We start from the raw sequence: 24,859 nt of genomic DNA, 5'->3' as shown, positions 1-24,859 counted from the left end.
CCTTGCTGGGTAGAGTAATTTTGGTTGTAAGTTTTCCCCTTTTATCACTTTAAATATGTCCTGCCACTCCCTTCTGGCTTGCACAGTTTCTGCTGGAAGATCAGCTGCTAACCTTATGGTGATTCCCTTGTATGTTGTTTGTTGTTTTTCCTTTGCTGCTTTTAATATTTTTTCTTTGTATTTTAATTTTTGATAGTTTGATTAATATGTGTGTTGGCCTGTTTCTCCTTGGATTTATCCTGTATGGGACTCTCTGTGCTTCCTGGACTTGATTGACTATTTATTTTACTGTATTAGGGAAGTTTTCAACTATAATCTCTTCAAATATTTTCTCAGTTCCTTTCTTTTTCTCTTCTTCTTCTGGGACTGCTATAATTCAAATGTTGGTGCATTTAATGTTGTCCCAGAGGTCTCTGAGACTGTCCTCAATTCTTTTCATTGTTTATTCTGCTCTGTGATAGTTATTTCCACTATTATATCTTCTAGGTCATTTATCCGTTATTCCCCTATTGATTCCTTCTAGAGAATTTTTAATTTCATTTATTGTGTTGTTCATCGTTGTTTGTTTCCTCGTTAGTTCTTCTAGGTCCTTGTTAAACATTTCTTGTATTTTTTCCATTTTATATCCAAGATTTTGGATCATCTTTACTATCATTACTCTGAATTCTTTTTCAGTTAGACTGCCTATTTCCTCTTCATTTGTTAGGTCTGGTTTTTTTTTTTTTTTTTGTGGTACGCGGGCCTTTCACTGTTGTGGCCTCTTCCGTTGCAGAGCACAGGCTCCGGACGCGCAGGCTCAGTGGCCGTGGCTCACGGGGCCAGCCGCTCCGCGGCACGTGAGATCTTCCCGGACCAGGGCACGAACCCGTGTCTCCTGCATCGGCAGGTGGACTCTCGACCACTGTGCCACCAGGGAAGCCCCTGGTGGGTTTTTACCTTACTCCTTCCTCTGCTGTGTGTTTCTCTGTCTTCTCATTTTGCTTAACTTACTGTGTTTGGGGTCTCCTTTTCGCAGGCTGCAGGTTTGTAGTTCCCATTGTTTTTGGTGTCTGCCCCCAGTGGGTGAGGTTGGTTCAGTGGGTTGTGTAGGATTCCTGGTGGAGGGGACTCGTGCCTGTGTTCTGGTGGATGAGGCTGGATCTCGTCTTTCTGGTGGGCAGGACCGCATCCATTGGTGTGTTTTGGGGTGTCTGTGACCTTATGATTTTAGGCAGCCTCTCTGCTAATGGGTGTGGTTGTGTTCCTGTCTTGCTAGTTGGTTGGCATAGGGTGTCCAGCACTGTAGCTTGCTGGTCATTGAGTGAAGTTGGGTCTTAGCGTTGAGATGGAGATCTCTGGGAGAGCTTTCCCTGTTTGATATTATGTGAAGCCAGGAGGTCTCTGGTGGACTACTGTCCTGAACTCGGCTGTCCCACTTCAGCGGCACAGGCCTGACACCCAGCTGGAGCACCAAGACCCTGTCTGCCACACTGCTGCCTGCAGTCCCAAGTCCCTGGGACGTAGCTCTGAGCAGCTCCCCAGAAGTTTAATAAACATGTATACTCCTATATACATAGGAGGTACCCAGAAAAAAAATGAATAGCTCCCTGAAATGGCCCAAACCACCACCTTAAATACCAGCTAAAGACAAAAGAGGATGTTGGGGGAGGGAATAGGCCAGTTTGGGTAAGTTACCAGGTTACCCTGGTAAACAAGGGTAAGGTTGTTTTGCAGATTTAAGTCCAGGCCTTCTCTGCTGGAAAAGGGTCTCTAGAGATTTGGACCTCCTCCTATTCCTGGTACAGAGAGACAGCTTTACAAATGGAGATTTCCCTTATAAATGTAAATGTCCCTTACAATAGGGTAACTTTCACTGACTTTTCAGAGCTTCTCCCTCATCAGCTGTTTCTAAAATATAATAAACCTAAAATAATCCTTATGCCAAAAAGGCATATTTTGGGGTAGCAAATCCTTCTGGCCTTCAGGGCAGAAGAGTGAACAATAATGAACCAAAATCCTTGCCCCCAAGGAGCTTGAATTCTAGCGAGGAAGACATGGGACATATAGGCTGTTAGAGATAACGTTAAGGAGAAATAAAGCAGAGAAGGGGACTTGCATCTTTGGAGAGAATAGCTAGGAGAAGGTCACATTTTTACGGAAAATGGGGTGTGAGCCATAAGCATTCCAGATAGAGAAAAGATCTCTATGTTTTATAAATGCCTAAGAAAATAAAATGAAAATTCTCTGTAGTTTCATATTTACACCATGTCACAGATATTGCTATTTATTTATTCATTTTCCTCTTAAATCTCAGTATCTCTTCCTGTTTCTGAGCCCAACACCATAATTTGGATTCTCCAGCCAGGAGGCCTGACTGACTCTATGTTTTTGGACAAGCTACTTAACCTCTTTGAGTCTGTTACCCCCTGTGTAAAGGAAGACCACTGTCTAACTCTCAGGACCCATGGGCAAGATGAGATAACATTTGTACGAGTGTCTGACATTTCATGGGTACTCAATAATTGCTAGTTTCTTTCTTTTTTTTTAATTCTTCCTTCCCTGTCTACACTCTTTTCAGCACTTGTTTTCAGTACTTGTCAGTAAATTTGCGATCAGATTCTTATGCAACACGGTGGAGAAACCATGTGATAGGCAATTAACCAAAGACAAATTAGGAACATTAGGAAACTTGATTTTAAAAAAAGAAACTTTCCGAAGTGTTTTTTGCCAACTTTGGTGCTCAAGGTTACAGAGATAAAGCCAAGCCCTGTGCACTTCCCCCTTAAAGATATTTTTCATTGTATGCCAGGTCAGCAGTCCTAGTAGATCTGAATTTGTATATGTAAAAGTCTACAGAGTCTCCAGTTACAGTCAAACTCAAGGCAAGCGGAGACATATCACATTCATATGCAAATACATCTATATTCACATTCTTATCCCGTAATCCAATTTAGCTCTAATTTTGCAGTGCAAATCGGTAAGTTTTCTTGAGAGTGTTGGTGTGCCACTAAAAATGGAGGAAATGTAAGGGTAAGGGTAAAACTGCATGTAGTTTAGGTCTGAATGAAACCGAAACCTAGGTTTAGAAATAAAAGTAGAGCCTAGGGACTTCGCAGGTGGCACAGTGGTTAAGAATCCTCCTGCCAATGCAGGGGACACAGGTTTGAGCCCTGGTCTGGGGAGATCCCACATGCTGCGGAGCAACTAAGCCTGTGTGCCACAACTACTGAGCCTGCGCGCCTATAGTCCGTGCTCCGCAAGAAGAGAAGCCACTGCAATGAGAAGCCCACGCACCGCAACAAAGAGTAGCCCCCGTTCGCCACAACTAGAGAAAGCCCATGGGCAGCAACAAAGACCCAATGCAGCCAAAAAAGAAAAAAAAAAGTAGAGCCTAAAATCACTCATATTCTTTGGTGAGCTTACCTTTGATTTGAGGGTCATTAGACCTTAATTGTAGTACCGGTTTTGATACTGACTCACTGTGGGGTCTCAGTCAATTAGTTTTCCCTGTCTATATCATGAGTGACACTTCCTTGCCTTGTACGGCTGTTGAGATTTCATAGTGCTTGTGTTGTTTTAGTGCTTGCCTGACTTTCATAACATCAAAGTCAGACAAGCACTAAAGATAAACAAAGTACAACTATTTATACTGTATGTTTTTGGTTTTCCGTCTGTCCCCAGCCATATCATTGACCATGCCCTGCTGGACGTGCCCTTCCTTCAGCTCCCTGAGGAGATGCCCTCTGCCCTCCGAGAGCAGCTGGACCACACATTCTGAAGACACCAGTAGTCCTAGTTTTGGCCCTTCGTACACAGGCCTGCAGCTCATCAGTGCTGAGGAGCAGAGTGGCCTGGCTTCCAGGGCCGACTCGACTGGTAAGATGGAGCCCCAAGCCAGAGGGCTCTGCAAATCACTTTTGGTGACCTGTTGCCACTCATCAAATCTCTGCAGCCAGCTTTGTTTGCAGAATGAGTTCAGGCATAGTCATCCAGTCAAAAAGCTAGAATCCTGAGTGGTTCAAAATTGCACTGGGAAAAAACATGCACACAGATTGGCTGGTTGGTTGGCAAGGTTATCAATACTGAGAAACCATTTGTCAGTGTATCTTAAGGGGCTGTTTTCTGACTGTTCTGTACAAGTACGGTTCCCTGTCAATTTATTTTCTCCTTGGTTAACCAAACTATGTGTAATATGAACAAGGCTGAATCTTTCATCCTACCACCCACGCACCTTCCCTATTCAGCAAGAGGGAGGTTACATTTAAGCAGAGAAAAAGGAAATGTTATGTGAAGTAGAATGAGAATCAGGATGCAGCCACTGTGTCCAGAGTACAGATCATTTCGCAGTTCTGTTTTTTCTTTTGTGCCTGGATTGAGCTATGCACTAGTGTATAACATCCCATGTTCTCATTTATTACATTTCCGGTAGGTGTAGGGTGGAATGCTGGCTGGCTTTGCAGGTAGAATATGGGCCTGTCAGCAAGCACTGTATTATGGGTTGGGTTTAGGGCAGCATTGGGAAGATGTTGTGTGTGGTTAGTGTTTTGGTTATTTGGCCCAAGGGATTGCTTTCCTTTGAAAGTGATAGAGTTACTGATGGTTTCTCTGTAGATGAATTTACCCAGTGTGTCCAACAATATCTGTTTTTCCTTCTCAAAGGTGTGCTTTAGGAATTTGTTTCTGGATCATTTTCAAACTTGGGTAACATTTGTCCTCACGGTGTGTGCTACTGGGAGGTTCTACAAGTAAGAGTGATCCCTCTTGCAGACTAAAGGGTTGAGACAGGATTTGGTTTGGTATTTGATAATATTGCAAGGAATCCTAGTTTACGATGGTTTCTCTCTCTCTCTTCACAAGCCACAGTTCTTTATTGCATTTTGTTTGCACTGACACACTCAGTTCTGGTTGATGCTCTGTGACGGATGATCTTGATCAGCAGCTGAAATATGCCCTCATACCCCCCTCTCCACCCTGGGGAGCATTTCATGGATGGGAGCATATTGTGGATGGGAAGTCACAAGCTGAGGTGGTGAGGAAGAGAGGTGGTGCTTGCCTCCCGTTTGCATCTCCTTGCCCTCAACCTCTTTGCCAAGCCTTCCCGTGGAGGAGGCTAAGAGCACACAGACGCTGGAGTCAGACTGCTCAGGTTCAGATCCTCCTTCTGCCATTGTGACCTTGGGCAAGATTCTTAGTATCTTTACGACTCAGTTTCCTCATCTGAAAAATGGCCGTAATAATAGTTCTTACCTCAGCCAAATTATTACTCACTCCAAGTGAGACAGTTTATGTACAACGTCTTAACATAATGCCTGACACAGAATGAATGATCGTCAAGGATGTGATTTCTTCTCTCTCCTGCCCCAGGGTTCTTATTGCTTTAGAGAAGTAGAGGTGGGCTCCTCACTGCAGCAAAAGTCAAGATCTCTAGGCTCAGGCTGTTCTTTTTGGTGGCCTCTTTACTTAGGTGAAAATTGCTTTAATTCCTAGAGGTTCAAATGATGAAGATCAGAGTCGTAGCCTGAACTGGACATTGTTAAGCTGTCCCCAAAGCTTATAATTATGTTTAGTATCTCCCTTTTCATTGAGAAAGCCTCCTGCCCTGTGTTGTTTTGGTCAGGGTCCTAGCAGGAAGCAGATGGTGCCCTCAGAGGGGTTTATCTGAAGAGAGTTTAATGAAAGAACTGCTTACAGAGGCAACAAGACCTAGATTCATGGAAGAGGGGCTGCCCCACAGGTGCTATGGCTATAGAAAGAGCAACACCACTGCCAGAGACTTGGCAAAGTGGGGAGAATAACTACCCAGATCTTGTGTTGGTCTTCGCATCAGCAGATCTTGTCGGAAACCAAAGGGCATGGAGCCCTGGTGAGGCAGCCCACAGCAGTCAGCCACCAGGCCACAGAGCAGGTGTAGAGAGGTGGAGAATGGCTTTGTAGTGAGGGGTGGTGGTGAAGCAAATGGAGAATAGCCAACACACTTTGGTCCCTACCAGGAACTAAATGTCCTGCAGGCTGGGGTCACTCCAGAGACACAAATGCAAAACCAGGACTAGAGAATGTTGAGTGATGCTCTCGGTTCCCTCCTTCAGCAGGAGGCGGTTTCTGCAGCTACAGGGAGGCTAGATGTGTGGCCTTTTAGCAACCGTCCTCTTTTGCAGAAGTAGTAATAATCATAGCCAGGACTTACTGAGTGTGTGCTGTGTGTCAGATGTGGATTATCTCTGCCTTCACAAGAATCCTGCTGGCAGGCATCATTCTCATATCCTAGTTGACCCTGAGTCTGTAGAAGGTTAAGAGACTTGTCTAAGAGAACACCGCTAAGGAATGGACAAATCTGTGTCTTAGTTAAAGTTCCAAAGCCTTTTCCAGTGGCTCCCAAACCTGGCAGTGCCAGAGTCATCATGTTGTCAGTTTGCTGTTACCTTCCAGACCTGCTGTACAGATAGGTATAGAGGAAATACATATATATACCTGACCGGTGCCAACAGGGTGGAGTTCTGGCTTTGAAAAGCCTTTAACTCATCCTGGGTCCCAGGATAGAAGGAAGATAAGGAAAAACAAGGTTTAGGAGGACGACCAAGTATTTTCGAAGCCTGTGGCACTTACCCATCTACCCCAGCAATGGGGAATTTACAGATGCTTTCAGTTGAGGTATTGAGAGCTTCAAAGAAATTGATAAACATGGAAGAGTGCCCCCAGCCAGGTGGCTACCCATCCTCTGCCCAGCACCGGGCCTGTGGCACTGGCCAGCCTCTGGGAGAGCCCTACTTTGAGGCTGGGTGTTTCAGTCAGGGTAAACTGAATCCCTCAGGCTGGGGAGCAGATTCTCATCCACCTCTGTCTCCCCTCCCTGGAGCTTCTCTTCCTCATCTGTGAAATGGGGCTGGGCACCCCTGCACAGGCAGGGCAACAGGGTGTGTGCAGAGGTGTTTCGTACAGCGCCCTAGGAGTAAAAAAACAATCCTAATTGAATAGCCCTGTGCCTTATTTCCCTTTAGCATGGGAAATGAGGGTAATTATTGCCTACTCCTTTATTGCCCCAAAGAGGACTGTAAACCATACGCGTTGTGGGATGGGATCAGAGAGGGGCTTTGCGGTCCTCAGCAGTGAGCCGGGGTAAGTGGAGAGACGCTGTGGGGTTTCAGGATGATGGGTTCCTGTGCTGAGGGCTTGGGGGTCCTTGGGAGGACCTTCCTTGGGGAGACTTCTGTCATTTATCTGCCCACTCTCGACCCCCATGTCCTTTAGCATTGCGGAGGGAAGAAGAGGGTGAAGAGAAGTTGCCCCGCCAGCCCAGGGGTTTCCCTGCAGATGCGGCTGGGGCAGATGCTCCGCGATTCATCTCCTGTGTGGAGCGGGATTATGGTGGCCCAGGCCCGGCCTGTCTGCCTGGCTCTGTTGCTCTGTACGAGGCCACAGCAAGCCGTACCTCCTCGCTGTCCTTTGCGGCAGGAGTCCTGCAAGAAGCTGGCATCCCCACAGGGCAATCCCGATTCCCAGCATAATTGTGCAGGGAAGGACTCTGTGATCAGCCTACACTTTCTTCTCGTTTTCTCACTAAGGGGATAATTAGCAGGAGGAAGGCAAATAAATCCCCAATCCCCTCACCTTGGTTAAATCACGGGGTGTGGGCAGAGCTGGAGAGCAGTGTAGAGGTTTGCTCTGGGGTTTGGCTTTCCAGTGCAAATGGCAAAAGTGGGACTAGGCAAGATCCCTAATAGCACCCCCTGTCTCCCCAGGGTCCCCTTTCCCTAGATGACAGGCACACCCTGTCATCACATACAGTAGCTCTGTAATGCCCTTAGTTTTACCTGAGTTGATAAATGGTAAGAGGGTCGAAGGAATAAAAATAAGCCTTCTGCCTTGGAAGTCCATTGCAACCAAGAGAAGAGAAAACACAAAAATGTTTACAGTAGCACAAGCTGCTGTTAAGTAGTGGGCCTCCATTTTGGTTGCACAGGCTCTGGACGCGCAGGCTCAGCGGCCATGGCTCACGGGCCCAGCCGCTCTGCGGCATGTGGGATCTTCCCGGACCGGGGCACGAACCCGTGTCCCCTTCATCGGCAGGTGGACTCTCAACCACTGCGCCACCAGGGAAGCCCCTGGGTTTCTTTTATGCATAAGAAAGGTGTCGGTTTACGTGTGGGATGACAATGCTCAGGTGTATATGCAAACTGAGAAACTTGATGCTGGGTGAAGCACATAGCAGGTGTTTAATAGTTGTCTGTTGAATGGATCCTTGCATGAAAGGAGTGGGATTCCAGGTGGTGAGAGTCATCTGCATCCCAGACATCTGTATCCCATTTGGGTGTAAGAGTCCAGCATTTCTCCCAAGTGTGTCCCATGCAGCCGCCTAAGAAAAGCCAGGATGCTGGGGCCAACGAGTTAGGTCATGACCTGCCACCTTTGTTTTTTTAAAAAGTATTTATTTTATTTTTTAATTTTCGGCTGCGTCAGGTCTTAGTTGCGGCATATGGGATCTTTCGTTGCTGTGTGCAGGCTCTTTGTTGTGGTGTGCGGGCTTCTCTCTGGTTGTGGCACGAGGTTTCCAGAGCACGTGGGCTCTGTAGTTGTGGCGCATGGGCTCTGTAGTTTGCGGCATGTGGGCTCTCTAGTTGCGGCACGTGGGCTCAGTAGTTGTGGGGCACAGGCTTAGTTGCCATGCAGCACGTGGGAATCTTAGTTCCCTGACCAGGGATCGAACCCATGTCCTCTGCATTGGAAGGCGGATTCATAACCACTGGACCACCAGGGAAGTCCCCCTGCCACCTTTGCTGGAGATTTGTAACATGTATTAGCTTATTAAAGATTTTGAAAAGTCCTGAAATGATATGGTATTTATGTATGTATCTATGTATATGTATAATTTATATTTATATGTGTGTGTGTATATATACACACACAGACACATATATATTTATATACACATACACACATATATATATTTATATACATCTACAAATCATTTTAGTCTTTCATTAACCCATAGTGCCTATCTGGTTACCTGGTCAGATCTCAAGGTATAGAAACCCAAACATACATAAATTAGCAAATTTGAGTTGGAAGTGCATGCCATTGCTAAAGTGTTGGGAAACCAGAGAAACCAGAAAGAAATATTTTGACAAACTTTCCTGGATTTACAAAGGTAACTCTACTTTGTCTCATGCTCTGCTATACCTCTTGGCCTTTTTTGAAAATTCTAATTCAATAGACTCAGGAATACATTTTGCCAAACGTTCTTTGTATTTAAACCCTCGTGGGCTTTAAAACAAATGTAGACCAGATGTTCTTGATTTATTTGCATTTAACTGATCACAATGGAATTCTGCCAGAGCAGTAGGAGATCCCCAGGGATTTGGGCCTCTTCTTCCCCCCCCCCCCCCAGAAACAAGTGTTTATGATGGGTAGAAACCTATGGACTCGGGAGTTCAATTTTTGTGACAAGCACTTTTTATATGCTTAGAAAGTTTCTGTTGTCATGATTGGTTAAGGATAGAATGAGAACATCACCGGGGCTGTGTGCCTCTTTACAAGATGTAACACGTTTCTCTGTTGCCTGTTTTGTCGTAATCCTGCTGCAGCTGGTAGAACACTAGACCAGGGGGCCCAGATTCCCAGTAAACAGTAATTATCATTGTGCATGATGGGGCTACAGGGGATTCTTGTTATTCTTAAGGCACATTTGTATTTTATGATTCTTTTTCACCTTGAATATATTTTGCTTGGAAAACAAAATGAGCTAACTTATTTTAAAAATTCTTTTGTCTAACTATGAATTTCAGTGATAATTTGTATCCCTCCTGAGTAATAGTGCCCTCCTCAAAATCGAAGAACAGTAGAACATATTTTTAAAACAAATTACATCTTTTTCTCTTTCATTAACAAATAGAAATTTGGCCCCATTTCTGTTATTAGGATGCCCCAGGATCCTTGATATTGTTGTTCCCATTAAGTTGTACATTTTGGATTTTTTTTTGTTTTTGCGGTATGCGGGTCTTTCACTGCTGTGGCCTCTCCCGTTGCGGAGCACAAGCTCCGGACGCGCAGGCTCAGCGGCCATGGCCCACGGGCCCAGCCGCTCCGCGGCACGTGGGATCCTCCCTGACCAGGGCACAAACCCGTGTCCCCTGCATCGGCAGGCGGACTCTCAACCACTGCGCCACCAGGGAAGCCCTACATTTTGGATTTAAATCAGTATTTTAAAACTCTAATGATTGCTCTCTTTGAAAATTTCTTTTCAAAGAGGTTCAAAAGTTTCTCAGAAACACAAATTTTTATTGAGTAAAACTGGTATTTTGCCAGTCGTTGCAAATACAGAAAAGAGTGAAGTGTATGACATCTGTCTATGAAGAACGGATAACCTACAAATTTTTGCTGTTAAAAGGATCATTATATATAACTTAAAAAATAGTTTTTAGCTATGGAACATCTGTATGCTAGGAATGTGTTACACACATGCACATACACATTTAATCTTCATAATCTTAAGAGTAGATATTACTACCCCATTTTGTAGAAGCAGAAACACAGCTAAGGAGATTAAATGATTTGGCCAAAGTCACACAACTGAAAGGGTAGTGTTGGGATTCAGTCCAAGCCTCTCTCCTCAGTTTCCCTGCCTGGTGCCTGGTAATGAGAGGCTGGTGTTTGTGAATGGAGTAAGTTGTGGGCAGCAGTTATAGAGAACCTTCTGGGGGCCCAGCGCTGCTTTCTCTGCATCCCGGGAGCTATGTACAAACCTCCCTCATGAGTTTATCTCATTGGGTGGCAGTGACTTGTTCAGGAGTCCCCACTACACTGAGGCCTTCTTGGAAGCAGGAACCACATCATATTCATTTTATATTCCCAGAACACTGCCTGGCACGTTGAACTTACGCAGTGGACATTTGTGGAATAAATTAACTATTCTGATATAGGGCTAGAAGACCCTTGTTCCCAATCCTGTTCTCCAGTTACCTAGGCTTAAGTGTATTTGCTAATTGAAATGTAACTTCATGACAGGGAAGAACTAAAAGGGAACAGATAGGTGCAGCCAGTGTGTAAATAAGACTTCTTTCCTGTGTTTTCACATGTTAGCCATTTATCCAGTCGTGTCCATTCATTTTGTTTTCCTGTTCTTATTTGGGTTTTACTATAGTCTTTTAAATTTTCTAAAAAACAATTGACGTATGTGTGTGGGTGCAGTGGGGGGTTCTCTCTCTGTCTGGGTATCTCAGAATTTCACTTACCCTATATATTCTTTGACCAAAGCAGCCATATTTTCCTTTCCTATTTATTTAGCTCAGAGAGTGCAAAGAAGGTGATTTGGGGAAAGCTTTTCTGTGATATTGAAATAGGTCCTTGTGATTATTGAACCATCTATGTAGACCAAGATATGAGAAAGAGTGGTAGAGTTTAAGATGCTGTGCTCCATACAGATTATCTAAACTAGATATTTTAGAAGTACTTAATAAAAAAACCTGTGACCTCCAACCAGAGATTTTGCAAGTTCCTTTTAGAATTGCTAATGCACTAGTCCTGAAGAGGAGGTGACAACTGTAGTGCCTTTTATTCATTACTTTCTGTGGTGGTCTTTGTAGTGTTATGATCTTCCTTTTATAGATGACAACACCAATGCCCAGAGCCACACATTAGTTAAGGGACACAATTAGGATTGATGTCCAGGCTTGTTGACGCTGTGCAGCTCTGCCCGTCCTGTGGCTGAGCTCTCTGCAAGGACCACTTCACTGCACCCAGTCCTACAGGGCGGAGTTTAAGAGGACGGACATGTGGACACAGGGTGGGAAGGGGAGGGCGGGACAAATTGGAAGATTAGGCTTGACATAAATACATTACCATGTGTAAGATAGATAGCTAGTGGGAACATGATGTATAGCACAGGGACCTCAGCTCGGTGAGAATGAAAATACTTCCACTTAGAAAATTAAATACGTTACTAGAGCATTTTAAAATTTCTTCTGTGCTATATGTGTTTGTTTGGGGGCTGGCCTGTTTGTTTGGGGGTTGAGTGCTGGCCTGTTTGCTTTGTGGGGGAGGCCATTGTTTCAAACATTGCTGTCATATACTTGTGATTTTTCGCTGGCAGGATGCTAGTTGCTTACTCTTTGCAGGAAGTAGATATAGAGTGATGGAAAGCCATGATCTTCTGAGTTTGACAGACCAAAGACCACTCCTGCTACTCCCCTGCTCCGTGACCTTCGGCAGATTATTTAACCTCAGTGACCTTTAGTTTCCTCAACTGTAGAATGGAAATAATAATGATAATTGAGCTTGCAGGTTTATTTTGAGGGTTCAGGGAGACCTGGAACATAAAGTTTCTGGAATAAAATAAGGAGTAGTCATTATGATGATAGCGATATAATACGGTTTTCAGAATTCCTCATGTTTTAGAGCTAGGACTTAGTCAATGGGAGGAAAATTCTTTTAAGTTGTGGAAAAACGGCCAAGTGGAACTCCGAAGAGGTTCTCCTTTATGTCCTTGGCTAGTTTCTGTAAACTGCCTTTACAGAAAGGCAGTTTCTTTTATTCTTTCTGTTCTCATTGACTGAAGGGTGGGCTCACTCAGCATGCTTTGTGAAACCACTTGTGTCTATGGCATTTTTCTGCAGAATTAGAATCAGGAAGAAAAGCTTCCCTGAGAAGAGGAGGGAGGGAGGGTGGAGGGAGGGGGAGGGCTGGATGGGGGTAGGGAGCCCATGCCAGGTTTACTTTCATGAGGTGCCTCGCCCCTCCTCCTCTTCAGAATTGGTTTGTTTGGACAAATTGGTTGCCTCAAGCAACACATCATTAGTTTGAGCCGGAATGTATCCCGGGAGACTTGCCGCTTTCCCTTTGCCAAGTAATTGTCCTTTTCCCAAAGAGGATGCTGGGACCGTGGAGGCACTTTCCACTTCGGCATATTTCGGTCCGGTGCCCCACCTCCCTCACACTGAGCGTCTGCTGCTTGCACTACGCATTTAGAAAGCAACCAGTTGGGAGCTGTTCATCTTTGTTTTCAACTCCAGGATTTTGTCATCCTTCCTTAACCCCTCAGTACTGGTGTCTAAGGAAAGAAGATTGTACAGGCAGACCTCGGAGACATTTCAGCTTCCCTTCCAGACCACTGCAACAAAGTGAATATTGCAATAAAGCGAGTCAGGCAAAGTGTTTGGTTTCCCAGTACCTATAAAAGTTATGTTCGCACTCTAGTATGTTATGTGTGCAATAGCATTATGTCTAAAAAACAGGATAGATACCTTAATTTAAAAATCCTCTGGAGGCTTCCCTGGTGGAGCAGTGGTTAAGAATCCGCCTGCCAATGCAGGGGACATGGGTTCGAGCCCTGGTCCAGGAAGATCCCACATGCCACCGGGGAACTGAGTCTGTGTGCCACAACTACCGAGCCTGCGCTCTAGAGCCCACGAGCCACAGCGACGGAGCCCATGTGCCACAATTACTGAAGCCCGAGCACCTAGACCCTGTGCTCTGCAACAAGAGAAGTCACTGCAATGAGAAGCCTGTGCACTGCAACCAACAGTAGCCCCCGCTCGCCACAACTAGAGAAAGCCTGCGTGCAGCAACAAAGACCCAACGCAGCCAAAAATAAATAAATAAAATTAAAAAAAAGCTTTGTTGCTAAAAAATGCGAACCATCATCTGAGCCTTCAGCGAATTGTGATCTTTTTGCTGGTGGAGGGTCTTGCCTTGATGCTGACTGATCAGGATGGTGGTTGCTGAAGGATGGGTTGCTGTGGCAACTTCTTAAAGCAAGACAGCCATGAAGTCTGCTACATTGGTTGACTCTTCCTTTCAGGAATGATTTCTCTGCAGCATGCAGTGCTGTTTGATAGCATTTTACCCACTGTAGAACTTCTTTCAAAACGGGAGTCAATCCTCTCAAACCCTGCCACTGCTTCATCAACTAAATTTATGCAATATTCTGAATGCTGTTGTCATTAAATACATTATCGCAAATGTGTTGTCATTTCAACCGTCTTCACAGCACCTTCACCAAGAATAGTTTCCATCTCAAGAAACCACTTTCTTTGCTCATCTGTAGGAAGCAACTCCTCATCTGTTAAGGTTTTATTATGAGATTGCAGCAATTCAATGACATCTTCAGGCTCCACTTCTAATTCTAGTTCTCTTGCCCTTTCTACCACAGTTATAATAGTAACTTCAAAAATCACTGATCACAGATCACCATGACAAATGTAATAATGAAAAAGTTTGAGATATTGTAAGAACTACCAAAACGTGACACAGAGACATGAAATGAGCAAATGCTATTGGAAAAAATGGCGCCGATAGACTTGCTAGATTCAGGGTCACCACACACCTTCAATCTGTAAAAAACAAAATATATCTGTATACCTTTAAATATGGTATTGGCAGAACTTTTTGTTATCGTATGTATGGTAGGGCTACCCAGAAGAGCCTGGATGAAATCCCGCGGGTTGACTGGAGTTGTGTGACTGGGCAGGTATGTGCCCTCTGCACTCCCAGTTGCTCGCGTTTCCGTTCCTGAATTGCTAACATTCAGTGCGCTTTGAGGCTCCTTTTCCAGTAGTGATGGTTTGGGTTATCAATACATCTACCTTGCTTCACTCTTTTTTTGACCCTCCAGAAATAGAATTCAGGGCCACATCTTGGTAAAAAATTTATAAAATGAGAGAATATAAATAAAGTCCCTAATGTGAAGAAGAGCAGATAGTATTTTTATTTTTAAAGGTATCCATTATTTGTGAATTTACATTTGAATGTATCTACCTATCCATTTCCCATCTTGTACCAGAAAGAATTATCCCTATGAATGGTTTGCAGGTCATGTCTGCTCAGATTATATCAAATATGAGGCACTTGCTAGAGCTGAGAGTCTTTCTGAGTTGGAACAAAGAAAAGTCATCTGGTCCTTGCTGGAAGTAATACTATGAACTTGGCCTAAGGATATCAAATATGGACATTTTTAATGGCAGTTAAGGTAATTCTATTGTAGGTAAAAACACACTTGTTTTCAAAAAGCTTTCAAATACATACATAATTTTATTCACTCTTTATTATAGCCTGTGAGATAAGGAGAAAAATATCCTGCCTTTTCACAGAGGAGGAAACTAAGGCTTATTAATTTTCAATGATTTGTCCTCTGTTCTACTACCAATACTAATATCAGTATTAGGCATATTAATATACCAATTAATATATGAATATGTATTGTAAAATACAGATGCTAATGACATATCAATACTTTATATTATACCTCATATATTTAATATACTTTATATTATACCTCATATATTTAATATACTTTATATTATATATTGATATTAATAATATTGAAATAATTTATATAATGTCCTTATACAAATTATACATAGGCGGCTAACTGCTTTAACAACTCCAGGATTTCAGTGGATTAGCACAGTTCAAGTTTATTTCTCATCCACTCGACTGTGAGTGCAGGGTGGCGACAGGGTGCTGTGCTCCAGAGTTCAGGGACCCATTGCTGTGCTCAGAGTCTCCTCTGTTCAGGTGGTGGGTGGGAAGTGGACGTGCACAATCTGTTGGCCAGAACGCAGGGCCTGGCCATGCCTTCCTGTCAAAGAGGCTGGAAAATGTGGCCTTGTTACATGCCTGGAAAGCAGAGAACACAAATGTTCATGAACACAAGAGGCTGTGCCACAAAACGTATAGAAATCTGTAGTGTTTATCCCCCCTGATTATAGGGACCCTGTTTAAGATCTGTAGACCATTATGTTTTTCCTCCAGCTTTACTGAGGTATAATAGACACACAATAAACGAAACACTTTTAAAGGGTACAGTGTGATGAGCTTTGAAACATGTCTACATCCGTGAAGTCATCGCTAGAATCAAGATAATGAATGTATCTTCCACCGAAAGTTCCTGCTATCTATTTGTAATCCTCCTTTCTCACTACCCCCCCATCTCCTGCCCCAGGCACCCACTACTCTGCCTACAAAGATTTGCTTGAGATTTTAAGAATCTTGTATAAATGGAATCATACAGTAGGTTCTGTAATTTGGCTTCTTTCACTCAACATTATTATTTGGGATTCATCCATGTTGCATAAATTCATCCCTTTCTACTGATGAGTAGTGTTTTATTGTATTGTTACACCACAATTTGCTTTATTTGAAAAAACAAACAAATCCAGCTTTTCAAAGATTGAGGACCTTCTTGATACTTTGCCTTACAGTTTGAAAAGTCTAAGAAAAGCCTTCTTTGGGCAGGTCTGAAAGAATAGCCCCAAGTCTCTCATATGGAACATGAGTCCCAAGAAAAGAAGGACTAGATTGATCAGGTGCTGTGCTTTTCTTGTTTCTGAACTTCAAATTGGGTGGGCTATTAATCAAGTACTGGCAACCTAATATAGACCAATCACTGTGCCACGTGACCTTGGGAATACAGTCATCCCTTGGTATCTGCAGGGACCACAGGAGCCCCTGTGGATACCAAAATCTGCAGATGCTCAAGTCCCTTGTGTAAAATGACGTAATATAATGAATACAGTCTGTGCTCCATATCCGCTGTTTCTCATCCTTGGATGCAAAAAGGCCGACTGTACAAAAGAAACAAGACAGTTAATCCCGTCAGTTGGTAGTCTGAGGTCTGTACCATCATTTGCTTGTCCCCGACCCTGGAACCTTACTCCACACTGTGTTCATCCCAGGGTGGCACAGTGCTGCCTGTGTCCCTCCTGTGTCCACAAACCTTCCATGACTTCCCTGCTTAAACTCTAACCTCCTTACTGTGGTATCCATGGCTCACTCTTGGGTTTAACCTAGCTTCAGTTCATCATCTTTAGCATGAGCTTGGCAATGTGTATTAGGAGCTACTTACTAAAAGAAATATTTATTTTGTTTAATGGAAGAAATTTTTATTTACTGAAATAAATAATAACTAAGTGAAATCATATAAAGTACCTATCCCCACGCCTGATGGATAGTTCAAAAATTGTATGTTTCCTTCCCTTCTGCCCTTTCTCCCTCCCTCCACATTTTGGTCTTATCTTACCTTTCCTTCCTGATTGTCAACCACTTCCCTCTATCAGATGTGCTGTCCATCCAAACCAAACGGTTCTTTGTCCCCCACGCACCTCCTTTGCTTTTCTCCTTTTGGGCTTTGATTGACAGTGTTCTTTGCCATGGGTCCAAATAGTTCCTCCATCATGGTCCATCTCAGATGCCAGTACCTCCAGGAAGCCTGCCTTGATTCCTCATCATGCTCTCCCCAAATACACCAACACCCCAAGGCGGAAGTAACTTGTCTACCACAGCAGCTTCACTGTATCACTTACTACCTTCTGCTTTATCATATTCATTCAGAACTGGCTCATGTGCTGTTCTTTGCTTCAGGGCTTTTTCTCTTGCTATTCCCTCTGTCTGGAAGACTGTTCTTCAAGACTGTCACCCATCTCACTCCCTTACTCCATTCAGGTCTCTGCTCAGTTGTCACCTCCTCATGGAGGCCTTCCCAGATCACCCCATCTGACACAGGGCCTTCTGTGCCCTATTTACTCTCTATCTCCCTACCCTGCTTTGTGTTTTCCATTGCACTTAACCCCACTTGATAATATTTGTCTGTTTCTAATTGTCTATTTTGTCCACATGAACTCCTTGTTCACAGGGACTTTCTGTTGTCACTGGTGCATCACCAAGTGCCTGGCACATAATAGATGCTCAATAATTATTTGCTGAACAAGTGAATATTCACCATCAGAGTACACTGTAGTCTCTATCAGTGTGCCTTGAGGCTAAAAGCAGTGTCAATGTCTGATTCATTATTAGATGACCTCAAACACGTTGCTGTAATAGTATACAGTAAGTATTTGGCTGAAAGACAAAAGTCAACAGTGAGGAGAAAATTTCCCGAAGCCCACATGACTTAACTTCAGTTTCAACCAAAGGTTTCAAGCACCTGCTATTTGCCAGGTACCATCAGGTACTTTTATACACATTGTCTCATCTAAAGCTCACAGTGATGTTCACATCCTCACACTAATATTCCAGTTAGAACCCTGGGACTAGGACTTGGAACCTTGGGAATGTTCCACAGCTTCTGTAGCAGCTACTCCTTTCCTGTCACTGTTACAGCCCCACCCCCTCTTGACCCATGGTCTCCCTCATCCTTGCTGTCGCTCATCATTCATCTGAGGCCAGAGCCCCTTTGCCCTGCTCCTTTGCCTTTCATTCATTCACTCATTCCAACCTGAGCCATCTTGTATCTTTCAAACTCTTGTTGATGGTGAGAAAATACTCTACGTCCTCTACCTGTACATTGTTCTCCTTATACTCTCTTGTCCTAAAGTCATCTGGCTTCCCTTCCCTGTGGCTCTAATTTCCTCAACCTTGGAAGGACTGGCATCATCTCCTTTCCCCCTGGTTGCTTTCATGTCATTATGGAGCTGCCACTGTTCCACAATTTTAAATAAACCTCCATGTCCACTTCCACCATCCTCTGCCCAGGTTGTGCATGTGCATTGCTGACTCTGGCCCTTGACTGTCTTCTCCAAGCCCATCCTCCCCTTAATGTTATTTCCAGTGATGTGGAGTCCTCGGCTAGTGGAACGAGCATTGGACTAGTAGTCAGAAGAGCTCATTTGGAGGCCTCACTCTCCCACTTAGCAGTGATAAGATTTTGGGAAATCACTTGTGCCTCTCAGCCTCAGTTTCTTCATCTGGAACATGGCCGTAATGATACCTACTCGATGTAACTACCTCCCAGGGTTTGTTGAGGAATAAAATGAGGTATGCATGGTCAAGTTAACTTCTAAACCATGAATACTATGTAGAGGGCAGGTATTATGGGCAGTTGCCCTCTCAGCTTTCCAGTGGCATGCCAAACTTTGGGTCTCACTGCTGCCTGGAACTTCTCTCAGTGATCTTCTGGCTTCACTTTCCTTCCTACCCAGCCTGGACCCCAAGGGTAATTTTCTTCAGTGTTCTACCAACAGCCTTAGAATCTTTAGCTCTTTGACTTGCCACTATATCCCTTTGGCCAGTTCTCAATCCTGAGTAACCCCTACCACATATGTGTAACCTCTGTGCCCCTGAGCTCTACTGAAAACCAAAAAGTCTTGAATTAATCCTATTGCCTCTTCAAGAACCTTGCTCTTTCAATATCTGCCTTGCATATTGTGTATCTGTCTCTCTTCACCACCCCCAAATTCTCTTTCTCCTAAATATGCTCCATTAACAAATAATACTCTTAACAAATAATTTATTTTGATCTTGCTTCCTCTCATGCTGACATTTTTTGATGACTTTCCTCAACTAGGTTACACATCCCCTTGTAAATTTTGGCAGGACTGACTCCATAGTAAATCCAAGAGTATTATTTATGAAACTTGCAGAACCCATAGCCGTGGTATGAATTCCTGGTCTTCCTTTAATTTAGACCTTTGTCTCTCCCTTCAGTCTCTCCAGCATGACTGACAGTCTAGCTGTATCCACAGAACCAAAATTAGAAACAGCTCTTGAGAGGTGAAGCAGTGGATATTCCTCACTCAGCACCTTCCTGTCCTGTTCCATCCATCTCTCTAGACCATCTCTGCACATCTTGTTAGATGCATATGATAGGAAGCGTTTGTGGTGAAGAGGGACATGATTAGGGCTTGTAGTGAGACCTCTTCCCCCTCCCTTTTTCTTTCTTCTAGTTCCTTCTCTCTTCCTTTTTCCTTTCCATTCCATTAGCACACAGATGGTTATTGGGTAGTGTCTTGGAGAGTGTCTCTGGTCAGTCTTCATGCAGAGAATGGGTCACTGTCGTTAGTGCTGACTCTTGTACCTAAAATCGGCAGCAAGGGCTTCCCTGGTGGTGCAGTGGTTGAGAGTCCGCCTGCCGATGCAGGGGACACGGGTTCGTGCCCCGGTCCGGGAAGATCCCACATGCCGCAGAGCAGCTGGGCCCGTGAGCCATGGCCGCTGAGCCTGCACGTCCGGAGCCTGTGCTCCGCAACGGGAGAGGCCACAACAGTGAGAGGCCCACGTACCGCAAAAAAAAAAAAAATCGGCAGCAAGTCTTTGTTCAGAAGAGCTGCCTGGCTCGCTGGGATGGGGCACCCGTTGCTGTAGGGTGTTCCCACTCCACGTGTCTTGCCCCTTCCCCGTCTTCCTTCTGCATTATTTCTGACTTAGGCTTGCCAGTGGTTCCTTGTGCCAGCCTCGCTTGTGGAAGTAACATCAGCCAAAGTGCTTCAGCTCCTGATAAACAAGATATGTCCCTCTTTCCTTCCAGGTGCCCAGGGAGGGTGTTTTGGCAAAGTTGAGAAAGACGTGGAAGTAGAAAGAGAGGAAGGTATGAAGAGCTTGCTTGAGGCCTAAAATCCTAGCTGTCGGCCCTCATAATAATAATAGGTGGTGGTTGTCACTGTTTTAGAGGTTCTAGAAAGTCGGTCAAGATTCTAAATTATTCCAAGCCTGGATGATGAAATTAGCACCTTCCCCAAGTTCTTTGTTTTGAAAGCTCCATAGTGTGTGGTGGGATTTGAAATGTGGCCTAATATTTAAGTAAGTGAAGTGAAGGAAAAACGTAGTCAGGCCAGACAAAATAAGCAGTCTTTCAACAAATCGAATATTTCACTTCTCCTTTATAGATGCTTCTTAGATGCACACTTTCAGCAGAAAGGAAGTGGGTATCGGATTTGGCCAACTACTAACACCCTGGAGGTGGCACAGTCACTTCCCAAAGGCTGGCTGGCTGGTTTGATGGAATCGTCTCTGGCCTCACTGCCACGCCTGAACCTTGACATCCATTCTAACTGGGGCTTGCTTAAGAGTAGAGTGAGCTGCAGGTGCTGTGTAGCATCCTTCTCACTGATGAGCCTCTTGGCTTTAGAACAGAAACTTTGACCAAGACATATTTTACCATCTGCTTCCAAGAAGAAGAAAGGGAAGTCATTTGGGAACAGGTGTGCAAACCCAGCTCTTTTCTTTAGACAGAAATGTGAATATCATGTGTGACGACAAACGGATTCTCTGCTTTTTGAATGATCTACGAACTTCCTGATAAATGTGGGAAAATGGAACTAGAGAATCTGTTCAAATCTGGAAAATAAAATCGTATTGATACTAAGTAGCTCAGTATCATGGAATCTGAAGGACTGAGCATCACCGGGGACCAGAAAAGGTAGTTTGCCAAGGTCCCAAGTGAAGCTCTTTTTAAAAAATTATTTATTGGAGTATAGTTGATTTATAGTGTTGTGTTAGTTTCAGGTGTACAGATAGTGAATCAGTTATACATGTACATATATGCACTCTTTTTAAGATTCTTTTCCCATATAGGTCATTACAGAGTATCGAGTAGAGTTCCCTGTGCTATATAGTAGGTCCTTATTAGTTATCTATTTTATAAATAATAATGTGTATATGAGTCCTTAGTATGGCAGTTCCTGCCTGAATACCTAACTTTGAAGGATGCAGTCACTAGAGAGGCAGCCCATTCCATGTTCAAGCCATGTTTACTATCTACCCACTAGTCCTTTGGCAACTAACTGCCTGGTTTGAACACGGGCTTCCATACTTATTAGCAGTTTGACCTTGTAGAAAACACTTAACTTTTCTGATCTTCAGTTTCTTTGTCTACAAAATTAGAACAATCATAGTAGTAATTTCATAGGATTGGTAAGGTGAATGAGAAATGTATTTAATGTTCTTAGAAAACTGCTTGATACTGTAGGTGTGCTTAATAGATGTCAGTTCTTCCAGTATAATGATAATTGTTATTATAGTTATTATCACCACGCCTTGGATCTATAAAGAATAAACCCAATCTTTATTGGGTTTATGACATCTTCTTCCTTATTTGAAAAGAGCTAAATATCCTCAGTCTCAGAAACAGTTTACAATTCAGCTTAGTTCTACAAAGGTGACAAAAGAAGTTCAAGGCGCTGAGGTAGGTTTAATATACTCACGCCCATTTGGAGACCTCAACAGTAAAATATGTTTAATTTTCGAATAATGATGACTTTTTTCTTGGAATTTATATCCCCAGAAGAGCGATTTTAAAGCGCATAAATAAAATAAGTCTAACAAGGCAATGGTTCAGTTTTCTTTGCTGGATTAAAAAATAGTGCTTGCTTATGATGTATACAAAGTACTTTTTTTTTGTCATTTATGTGCTTAGAATCTTGGACATTTTAGAGTGTAAATGTGACTCTTTTCAGAATCATCTCAAATCTGCAAAGCCAGCTGGATATCCTCATTTGCTAATAAATGATATCAGACAAATACGCCCATTACTTTGAGACCACAGGGGATGTGGCCTAAGAGAGCTGTTTGTGGCAGCAGCCCTGTGAGAGCCATGGACTCCACCAACCTCGCCGTCCCCAGTGGTGACATGGGGAACTTGCTCAGGAATTTCGTTTTGACAGACCTGGGGGGCTGGGAGAAATCCAGCCACTTTAGAGTAGTTGGGGGGTTATAACCCCATACACATGTTTATGATCCATTTTATTGCTGACTTTTGGTTTTAAAGGAGGATCTGCTGTGTTGTTTGAGAATAAAAATCAATCTCAGACAGCCACGGGGTTTGTTCCCTGGGAAGATGACAGGCCAAATCTTCATTAAGTTGTTGAGGAATGAAGGAGGGCGGGCGCTCCCTTTTCCCTTCCCACAGTGGCTGGCAGCAGTGAGGCGAGGATGTGTGGGCTCCTGGGAGCCTTTTGTTTGGTTTCTATGGCTGTGACCTCGATTAGCTGCTCTGTGTGGAGAGGAGGGAGGATGCAGCTTTTAACCCTCATTCAGCAGCTTCAACGAGGTCATCTTTTTCTCCTCTGTCCAAGCATAGAGAGATGCATAGAGGCAGCTTTGTGGCATCATTTGAGGGTCTCTGGTCAGAGTTCATTGCTCATACTGGTGAGTGATGGATGCAAGTAGGGGAGAAAAAGGGCTAGGGACTAACAACTTTATTTAATACTTTTCTCTCCCCTCCCTCCCAGTAGGGTGGAACTGTGGTCACGCAGATAATCTATGCTGGGGTCACCAAGACAGGAAATGCATACCAGCTCTGCCCTTTCTAGGCAGCTTCCCAACCCCTGAAACAGGGTTAGTGCTCCCTGAGGTGAGAGCCTCTGAATGGAGTAAGTAGAGGAGCAGATCTAAAGTACTTAGCACAGTGGCTTGCACATAGTACTCCTGTCCACATTTCCTAAGATGGGAGGGGCTAAATTATCCTGGTTGCTTCCAGCAAGCATCCAAAGCATTTGTGGCAGTCGTGAAGGAACAATAAAGTTCCAGAGGCCTTTTATTTGCTCTAGCCTTCCAGTATTATACACATGGCAGTGTACACACGCGCACACACACACACACACACACACATACACATACATCTCTTTTTCAGGTGCTGGTGCCTCACAGGTGGCTCTTGCCATGTTTTGCCCTGTGGTCTTGGTGGTGCCATTTCAGGGCAAACCAATAGGAAATGAAGAAGCAGACCCTAAATGTGAGCAGAACTCTTAGTCATACTCTCTTCTGCTTCCTTCCTTGCCTTAACATAATCACTAGGCAACTTGTTATGGCTTGTTTTCCAGAAAGGTCCAGAGAAGTCTATTGCATCGTCTAGTTTGTAAGGCCAGCTAATCCTGGGGCATGGTGGGCTTTTGAGTGGGTGCTAACAGATGGTGTGAAAGGAGGTAATTCCTGCCCTGGGGGAACTAACCTGGGAAAATAAAACTAGCACACCTGAAATAATTAGCCACCAATTCTGTGCTAAATCATGTGCTACTGACCCAGTGTTAGTGCAATGGGGGTGAGGGTAAATTGGAGATTGGTGAGGGTACCCGTCTCCTGAGGTACCTAGTGCTGTGCCTTGTGGGAAGATTGAGCAATGTGTGTGTGTGTGTGTGTGTGTGTGGATATATACGTATATATATAAACTACATGCGTATAGACACATACACGTGTGGCAGCTTTTCCCACGTCTTTTTTTTTAAATTAGATCAGAGTTTTAATTTTAAGTATTTCATTATAAAATATTATTATAAAATTAAAAGACATTTTAAGGGAAACATAAAAAAGGAGCCATCCCCAATCCCACATCCCTAACGCAATTAATTTATCAAAAAGTGTAGCTCATTCTTAGTCTCTTCAGCGTCCAGCCCGGTTCCCCGGCACGGAAAAGGGGCTGAGTGGATGTCTGTGAATGGCCATACCACTAGTTCCTATACCAGGTATCTAGACAGTGACGTTACAGAGGGTGCCAGCCCAGCACCTCTCACAGGCTGAGTTCTTTACTGCATTATTGTGTTGACCTCTTCTCATAGTGTGAGGGGGGCAGTAGCAGAGGCTCAGCATGGCTAGGTAACTAGGGGAGTGCTTAGCAGCTTTTCCGTTAGGCCATCGAGCCTTCCTGAGATACAATAAATGTAGAGAGGTAGGTGCCTAGGGTAGAATGTTTCTCCCACTGCGTCTGGGCAGTGTTAATGTTTCTCCTTTACCCCGTAGAAGAGGATGTCACTGTTTCCCCCGCCAAACTTCTCAAAGAACATTCTCATTCCTAAGGTATCAGTGCCAACAAGTTCTGTGGCTTCTGTTTACCTGCTTTTCAGGTAAAGCAGGCTTACCTGTTGGTACTTGCACAGCTTTGAAGAGTGCGTCATGGGCCTAGTTGATGTAAGATGAACTAAAACTGATTCAACTTCTCCTGTCTAGGACGGCCCCCCCTCACCTTTGCTCTCTTTATCCCACTAAACAGTTTGAGCCGCAAGTAGGCTGACTGGTCCAGATCTTTGGTATGGGTTCACTGGATGTATTAGCTTCCTAGAGCTGCCCGAAAAAGTTACCATGAACTGGGTGGCCTAAAACAAGGGAAATTTATTCTCTCATAGTTCTGGAGGCTAGAAATCCGAAGTCAGTGTGTCAGGAGGGCCGTGCGCTCTCACAAGCCTGT

The 24,859-nt window shown here is 44.0% G+C and overlaps 1 protein-coding gene across 1 annotated transcript in view; it reads left to right on the top strand.

Annotated features, from left to right (window-relative positions):
* STON2 (stonin 2) overlaps positions 1–24,859 on the top strand; it is a 151,269-nt gene that overhangs the window by 58,307 nt on the left and 68,103 nt on the right. The window contains exon 4 of the mRNA XM_030848686.2: positions 3,661–3,855. Within this exon, the coding sequence (XP_030704546.1) occupies positions 3,661–3,855 (195 nt within the window). The remainder of the gene's footprint in view (positions 1–3,660; positions 3,856–24,859) is intronic.

The sequence above is a fragment of the Globicephala melas genome, chromosome 2 (assembly GCF_963455315.2).
Source record: "Globicephala melas chromosome 2, mGloMel1.2, whole genome shotgun sequence".
Classification (NCBI taxonomy): domain Eukaryota; kingdom Metazoa; phylum Chordata; class Mammalia; order Artiodactyla; family Delphinidae; genus Globicephala; species Globicephala melas.
The sequence above is the reverse complement of the archived record's forward strand: the minus strand, read 5'-3'. Positions and strand labels throughout refer to the sequence as shown.